The sequence below is a fragment of the Nuphar pumila genome, chromosome 11 (genome assembly GCF_984573655.1).
Source record: "Nuphar pumila chromosome 11, dmNupPumi1.hap1.1, whole genome shotgun sequence".
NCBI lineage: Eukaryota > Viridiplantae > Streptophyta > Magnoliopsida > Nymphaeales > Nymphaeaceae > Nuphar > Nuphar pumila.
The window spans coordinates 27,501,003-27,509,912 of record NC_143259.1 but is presented as its reverse complement, the minus strand read 5'-3'; the positions used below and the strand labels follow the sequence as shown (position 1 = coordinate 27,509,912).

Genomic DNA, 8,910 nt, shown 5'->3' with positions numbered 1-8,910 from the left:
ACAAACTGTACAAATACTTAAGTTACTTTGCATAAAAAATATAATAACCTCGTAAAAAAAATCTGTGAAATTTCTTTTAAACTTGAACCTCAAAACCTAGCAAATACTTGAGTTACTTCGCATAAAAATTTTCAAAAATATGTATAAAAAATATGCAAAATTTCTTTCAAACTCAAATCGATAAATTGCGCAAATACTTGAGTTAGTTTACATAAAAAATATAATAACTTCACATAAAAAATTGTGAGTTTTTCTTAAACTCAAACCTCAAAATATCACATATAGAGGAAATTCGCACTGAAAATGACAAGTGTGAGGGCTAAAAATGTCATAAAAATGATGGTATTTGCGATTTTGGACAACAAACAAATTTAATTTTTTTTAAGGCATTTCAAGAAACGTGTCATTTTTGTTGTACATTATGGTTATTTTTTAATATATATATATATATAGATAGATAGAGAGAGTAATTAGTCTGTGCTAAATAAAATATGCTCAATCAAACGTGCTAAATAGCTTTTTTTGATCTTTCAGTGTTTTTTCACAGTTTTGACCCCATAAATATGTTGAGCATGATCGATTTACGAGGAATCCACACCTGCATCATGTGTTTTTTTATGAAAAAAATGATATTTGGAGCCTAAAAAATTTATAAAGATTTTGGATCATTGATTTTTTGAATGTTATAAAACCCACCCATGTGTCGGAATTGAATACTTCAAGAGTTGATCCCTATAAAATCAAGTACATAGATAACATTTGTATGGTCATAATTTAAAAATAAAACTAAAAAACCAAAAAAACTCATTTAGCACATTTCATTTAGCACGGACCCGTTACTCTCTCTCTTTCTCTCTCTCTCTCTCTCTCTCTCTATATATATATATATATATATATATATATATATATATATATATATATATATATATAGTGATTGGTAGTTGCTTACACGTTAGGTGCGAAATGAACCTGCTAAATAGGTTTTCATCCTTTTTCATTTTATTTTTAAATTTTGACTGCATAGATGCGATCTATGTACTTGATTCTATAGGGTTCAACTCTTGAAGCGTTCTATTTTAACACATGGGTGGTTTTTTATAAGGTTAAAAAAATTAATGGTCCAAAATCTTTGTAAAATTTTGAGTCTCCAAATATCATTTTTTTCATCAAAAACACATGATTCAGGTGTGAATTTCTTGCAAATCGACCATGCCCGACACATTTATGGGGTCGAAACTGCGAAAAAAAATACCGAAATGGCAGAAAAACCCATTTAGCACCTATCATTTTGCACCTAAAGTGTGAGCATCTACCAATCTTTCTCTCTCTCTCTCTATATATATATATAAATATAAATATATATATATATATAACATAATTGGTAGCTGTAAAATGCTTAGGTACTAAATCAGTGGTCTTGGGCGTTGATGGATGGTCAAGCACAAAAAAAAAATTTAGCATCAAAATGGCAAGTTTTTTTTTATCAAAGAGGCATTAGATAAAATTGTGGTTGCTAATGATCAAACGAGCATTAACAGCCACAAAAAATGCCACTAAGGTTATTAGCGATCTTTATCAATGCTAATGCTTGTTTTTTCGCCTAAAGCATTAGGGGTTAGCTAATGCCCACTCGGAGGAAAAACTTTTCGAAAACACAATTTTTTGTTTTGATTTTCATTGGTCAACGTGTTACCTATGGATTTGGCGGCTATCAATCACTATGATTACTTTTGAACATGACAAGGTCAAATGCCACCTTTAGCGCGAAGGTACGAGGCAGCTGTGGAAATAGGAAATTCGTTTTGGTTATGTTCATGCACCTGAGCACTTTTTTTTTCTCTCGTTTCAACGGATTGCACTTTCTTGGAAAGCAAGAGCTCGACAGACAGAAGGGTTGGCAGATCAATCCGATTGTCGATTAGCGCGCCCGTCAACTCTGTCTCTCCCTCTGACCTTCCCATGCCGATTGCTTTCCCACATATCAGATCTGCAGTACCAAGATGGCAGATCTGAAGCCAACCCATCGCACACTCCGGCAGCAAAAAATTTAGGCAAGCCCACAGATCTCTCTCTCTCTCTCTCTCATACAAATAGATCATTCGTAGAGAAAGAGGGAGAAGAGGGAGAAGGATGGGTTTGGGGGAGACGGTGGGGAGGCCGACAATTGCTTATACCCATGGCCAATACGAGCGGATGACTGTGTCCGAGAACCATCACCATGGCAGCAGCAGCAGCAAATACGTTTTCGCTTGTGCCGTCTTCGCCTCTCTCAATTCTATTCTCCTTGGCTACGGTACGACCTTGCTTTTGCTTTCCATTTTCACCTCTTCAGATCTGCATCTATGGTCATTTTGGGTATTCAGTAGTTCCAACATGAATCAAAATCACGCCAGCTCCCTGAATGCATGCATATGTATTGTTCACAGAACCAGAATTCCCTTCTATTTTGAAGGAAACATTAATGAATTGGGGGTGCTTGTTTAAGCATTTGGTCCGGTTTTCCTTGTGTGGGTACTCGTTGTTTCTTTGCGTTTCCCAAGTGGGTTTCCATAAAATAAATCCCCTTTTCATTGGTTATATAGATGGTTGTGTATGGGGTTTGTTGCAGATGTTGGGGTGATGAGTGGAGCAATCCTTTTCATTCATGAAGATCTGAAGATCACGGAAGTACAGGAGGAGGTGCTGGTCGGATGTTTGAGCATCGTTTCTCTCCTAGGAAGCCTGGTCGGCGGTAGGACCTCGGATGCCATTGGCAGGAAGTGGACCATGGGCCTCGCAGCCATTGTTTTCCAAACGGGTGCAGCTCTCATGGCTCTTGCCCCTTCTTTTGAACTCCTTATAGCGGGCAGGCTCCTGGCTGGAGTTGGCATCGGCTTCGGCGTCATGATTGCTCCTGTTTACATCGCCGAGATCTCTCCTGCCATTTCCAGGGGAGCGCTCACCTCCTTCCCCGAGATCTTCATAAATATCGGGATCCTCCTCGGCTATGTCTCCAACTATTTCTTCTCTGGCTTGCCTCCCCACCTGAGCTGGAGGGTTATGCTTGCCGTGGGCATCCTCCCTTCCGTGTTCATCGCAGCTGCTCTCCTCATAATCCCCGAGTCCCCTCGATGGTTGGTGATGAGAAATAGGACCGAAGAAGCCAAATCAGTGTTGATGAGGATCATGGAGAGCGATGCCGAGGTGGAAGAGAGATTGGCTGAGATTGAGGAAGCTGCTGGGATTGGTGATGGAGCCAACAACAGGTATGAGGATAAGGCTGCGTGGCAAGAGCTGCTGAGTCCCTCTCCTCCTCTGCTTCGGATGATGATCACGGGACTTGGGATCCAATGCTTTCAACAGGTGACAGGCATCGATGCGACCGTCTATTATAGTCCGACAATCTTCAAAGCAGCAAGAATCAGTGGAAACCGAGCTCTTCTTGGTGCAACTGTTGCTGTTGGATTAACAAAGACCATGTTCATCTTGGTTGCCATTTTTCTCGTCGACAGGGTCGGGAGGAAGCCACTGCTGTATGTAAGCACCGTCGGGATGACCACCTGCTTGTTTAGTTTGGGCCTTTCATTGGCATTCATGGGCCATGGACTTGTATCAAAAGAGCTTGGCATTGGGCTAGTTATTTTGACAGTTTGCGGAAATGTTGCATTCTTTTCGGTTGGAATCGGGCCAGTCTGTTGGGTATTGACTTCTGAGGTCTTCCCTCTGAGGCTTCGAGCTCAGGCAGTGGCACTTGGTGCTGTAGGAAATAGAGCATGTAGTGGTTTGGTTGCCATGTCCTTCCTCTCTGTTTCTCGTGCTATCTCCGTAGGTGGGACTTTCTTTGTATTCTCAATGATTTCGGCGCTGTCAATCGTGTTTGTTTATAAATTTGTCCCAGAAACGAAAGGGAAAACTCTGGAACAGATTGAAATGCTTTTCCAGGACGGGAGAGAGTGGCAAAAGGTTGAGGTGGAGCTTGGTGATGTGGAGCACTTGGTTCAGAAACAATAACAATTCAAGATCCCGGTGTTCCCTCGGATGGTTCAAACATTTTGTAGTTTTATATGCAATTTATTCACGAGACTGGTGTTCACCAGATGGTGCATCTGGTAGTTATATGTGCAATTCATTCCATTGACATCTCAGTAAGGAAGATTTTACACAATCTGTATGCACGACATCGTGGGCTTGCATTTCCCAAGATGGATATTTTAGAAACTACATACCAACATTATATGGAAACACAAGTTCTCAATTCCTTATTTTCAGTTGAAGCAAAGTCATCAGCATGGTAGAATGGTCTTGAAAAAATTAGCCTTCTTTAATTGAACATGTTGATACACCAACTTGTGTGTGTTTCCTTTTCCTAATCTAAGCTCATCGATGCACCAGCGAGTGTTGGGTTTTCCATTTTCTGATATTTAAGAGAAATATTGCTTTCTTTCTAGGGATTTTGGGCTGATACGTTCTTTCTTTGCATCTGATCTGAGATATTTCCTCTGATGCTGTGTGCACAGACAGCAGACTTGTTGCTTTAGAGAATAGGGTATGCAGTGCTCTGTTTGCAATGTCCTTCCTCTCTCCGTTTCTCACGCTGCAGGTGGGAACTTCATCTTCTCGGTTATTTCAGCATCGACTGCTTACTTGTTTTGCGTATGCTTTGCTTCAAGAAATGGTCAGAAAAACTATGGGAGGCAAACTGATTTTCCAGTGGCATAGGGTGCAAAATGGACAGGTGGAGCTGTTGGCTCAGAAACAATAATAGTTCAATAGCGTGCTGTATCCTCAGTCGGACCATCTTGAAATTCAAATATACAATTAGTTCATCCAAGCTTCGGTCGGGAAGGTTTATGACCATTTGGCATCTGTATTTAAGTTGTGTGCTTGCATGGTATGTTCGCTTTTCAAGACAAACTGAAAAGTGTCATGGACATTATACAGAATAGATCAGTACAGTGCAAAAAATGTTTTCAGTTGAAGGAAAATAAATTTCACAGTAAATGGTCTTATTTGAACAAATGTCCTTTCTTTTGATTGAATTTGGTGATACAACAGTAATTGTGATTTCTGATAGTACAATTGTTCCGACTTGACCAGCTTCATGACAAGCTCTTCCTCGTTTTCAATGTGGAAGCATGGGATATAGGACATATCAGTTCAGCAGGAGAAAATCTGTAAAAGGTTGCTGTTTGTGGTAAGCTGCCTCTGCAATATTTTTGTCTGTTTGTTTATACTTCTTGACAGTACAATTGTGATTCAGTGTACAATGTGAGGATCTGTTCGAGCTTGGGAAGCATCCATACCTGACTGCTTTGATCTTTTTTTCCATGAGGAACGGGGTAGCCACTCTTGGGATCAGATACCTAGTTGAACTGGCTGTGCCTGCCATACCATCGCTGGCTATGCCTGCCATACTTACCATCGCTTTCTCGACCATATAAACCCATGGTGCACCCCTTGCTCCCATTTTTCTCCGAGCATGCAGAGGAGATATAGGATAAGGACCTGCCTGTTTTTGCTATCTTTTCATTTTCTGATTACAGAATTGCTGCTGCTGTTTAAAAGGGGTGTGCTATCCATGCCAAAAGAATATGTGACGCCAACTCTGAAGATTTTCATTAATGCCTATGCATCTCACTGTTCACCGTTTTTCTCATCATCTAACGTGGCCCTTTTGAAGTTGTTTATTAGTGTTTTACATTTTAATTGGTTCATATGCACCTCACAACTGATCTCACCATAAAGAAACACATTATTGACATGAAGATACTACGGTTTTCATGCTATATTAGCAGCTAATAAGAGAATCATTCTACCGATTGCGATCTTTGCGACCAAGGTACATGTTTTCTAATAATCTAGGGCATGTTTTGAGAAAAGTTATGAACGACCAAACTAGCTTTATACCTGTCAATAGATCATCTTTTTATAACTTGCAGGTTACTAGGTTTACACCATCCAACTTAGGTACCAATTCCTGCTAGGGAACAAGTCACTGTAATGCAATAACTGTTATCAACCTCAACGTCTTCAAGGAATTTTGGTTGCCTTCTTACCCTTGTGGACATTAAACTAGCTTCACCATCACTGGTGTTCAACAATTTCCTTTCCTTTATCTAGTGAATTAGGTCATTTCCCCCTTTTTCTTGTCAAGTCAGTTCCATTAGGCACGAGCACCAGCTTCAGCAGTCAGTTTCTTCTTTTCAAGTTTTCGTTGCAATCTTCAACATCGTTATCATGATTAGTGCTCTTCAAATTTACTATGTAGTATCGGGACTTTATCAAACACTATTATATTTGATGTGTATCATAGCCAATAAAGATACACCCTTATTTGTTTTCAATTCTAGTTTGGTTCTCCTACTTTAGGCACATGAACATAGTACATACAACAAAAAGACATGCATGCAAATAAATATCACTTTGCTTCATGCTGTATAAAACTTTAATTGGGATACACCTTGAATAGAAGGTAACTGATTGATTTTATGCACCCCGATTTTGACCAACAGGATTTTTTTAAACTAGATTGATTTTACGCAAGGGTGGCCATCGAGCCGGCCCAATCCAGAGCCCATTAAGACCTGACAAGCCCGAAACAAATCAGGACCTTTGAGAGGTTGACTTGATAATTATCTGGTAGGGCTGAACCCAAGATTTTTTGGGCTCGGGTATTAAGAGTGGGCCTGAAACCTGCGGATTAAATATGTTTTGCTTGGATTGGATCAGGCTCTCATGAGTCAAGAACTGTCCGGTTTGTTTTGTGAATAATGAAGGTCCCCATTTTATAGTTTTTGGAAGGGCCCTACTCCATCTTCATCGATATGAGACTAATCTTTATTTAGTTAATTTGTAAATGCTTAAGTTAAAAGTAAAAAAGCTTCTCAACATTATTTTTTTTGTAAATGACTGTATGACAAAAAATGTGTTTTCCTAAAAAATCCTATAAATGTTGCAAATCTGCCTGATGTTCAACAACAACTTTTTAACTGTAAAAAGATCTTTCTACCTTTTGCACAAGCGAATTTTCTCCAGATATGCAATTTTTCTCTCAAATTTTGAGAATATGCCAATTTCTTCGCAAATATGTAAATTTTCTTTTAAAATATACGAAATTCCCACCACACATTTGTGAATTTTCTCTAAAAAATGAGTGTGAATTTTCTTCTAAATATGTGAATTTCTTCACATTAGTGTTTTTTTTTTAAAATATGAGAATATGCAAAAATTGTCATAGTTGTGATTTTTTTTCCAAAATATCAGGATATGTGAATTTCTCCCCAAATATGCTCTTTTGAAGCATCACTAAAGGCTTTAGAGGCACTTTTGAAGTGTTGCTAAAGACCATTTGCATTTTTGAAGCATTGCCAAAGGCTTTTTTTAATCTGTTGGAGGAGTATAGAGCCTGATTTCTATCTTGACATAAATTCTTAATTTTTGTGGTTCCAACTTCCTGCTAAGTTGGCAGGGGTTGCATGGTACAATGCTCCCTTGCCCATAAGATGGGGGTTCGAGGGCCATGTGTAACTGTAAAACTCATAATTTTTAAGGATTATTAATAAATGAAGAACTCATTTTTTTATCTTTAAACTAGAAATGTATTTCTATCTTTTAATTTTTATTTATTGATGTATTACATGTTCATTTGTTTATTCAATCCATTCAGGGCATAATTTGCATTTATAAAACTATTTTGGACTATAAATAACTATTTATATATATGTATATTATATTTAAATATATTTTTATGGAGTTTATAAATTATTACAGAGTATTTGTGTGTTATGTGACTCTTGATAATGGTTTATAGGGTAATTTGCTATTTTTGGCTAATCTTGTTATAATTGATATGTTTTTTTTAGTTTTTGGCATTTGTGATCGCACACGAAGGGTTCGTTTTATTGCTTGGTTAGCGGTCTTTGCGAACTTTGAAACCCCTCGGTCTTTTGGGTACGATTAATTGTTCTTTACATTATTAAGGTAAGATACCTTAACTAAACTTATAGAGAACATGTTTAGGCACTAATTATGTAAGCATGATGTTGTTGCACTGAATATCTAAATGAATTGCAAATACAAGTTATGCTCACTCACTTCACTTAGTTGTAGATATATAGGACTTTTGTGATTGTAGTTCGGAGATCATGCTTGTCATGATTGTAGTTAGCAGAATATGAAGTGTGTTTGCTGCAGGTACACCTGTGTGTGTTTGAATGCCCATGCACTTATGAATGTATAATATGTATGCAATGTGTGCCATCATACTTTGGTTTGCGTATACTATGTTGCTTTATGTGTTTGTATGAATTTGATACATGCTGCGCATATAACTACTATGAATGTGTGTAAGTCATGTTCGATGCATACTGCGAATGTTATAAATTATTTTAAACTTGTTTGCTTAAGAAATATATGCATATGATGTACGATGGGATGGTCAATGAGATTTTGACCTACCCTTATACAATTATATCTCAGGTGATATATCGATTCATCTGGTAAAAATTGCATATAACTTTTATCGTGTGTTCAAATCTTGAACTATGTATGAGTTATGTATGTTGATGTTTAATTGCTTTGTATTATGAAATATGCATGTTCACATGTGCATGCATGAAACTCATGTTTTGTTTACGCATGGTACGAGGTTCAATTTATGAAATGCAATGTTTCTTGTGGTGATGATATGGTGCGTAAGATAATATGCTTATGTATGATATGATTTAAATGTCATATGATATAAAATTATGAAGGCATGCGATAAATGTTTAAGTTTAATAGTAAACTATGATTCATGGAACCTTATTGGTTAAATGTGTGATTTTATGATTTAAGTGCCATATAAAGTGATGCATATTGATTGTATACATGCTTGTGCTGTGTTGGTGGTTGTCGACCATGAGAGTGGTCAATTGTATTGATGCATGTATC

The 8,910-nt window shown here is 37.7% G+C and overlaps 1 protein-coding gene across 1 annotated transcript; it reads left to right on the top strand.

Annotated features, from left to right (window-relative positions):
* The first annotated feature begins 1,818 nt into the window (after positions 1-1,818).
* LOC149822205 (Major facilitator superfamily protein) lies at positions 1,819-5,623 on the top strand. Its single transcript, XM_089980840.1, has 2 exons — positions 1,819-2,293; positions 2,609-5,623. The coding sequence occupies exons 1-2, from the start codon at positions 2,131-2,133 to the stop codon at positions 3,988-3,990; spliced, it is 1,545 nt and encodes a 514-aa protein (XP_089836966.1). The 5' UTR covers positions 1,819-2,130; the 3' UTR covers positions 3,991-5,623.
* The last annotated feature ends 3,287 nt before the right edge of the window (positions 5,624-8,910 follow it).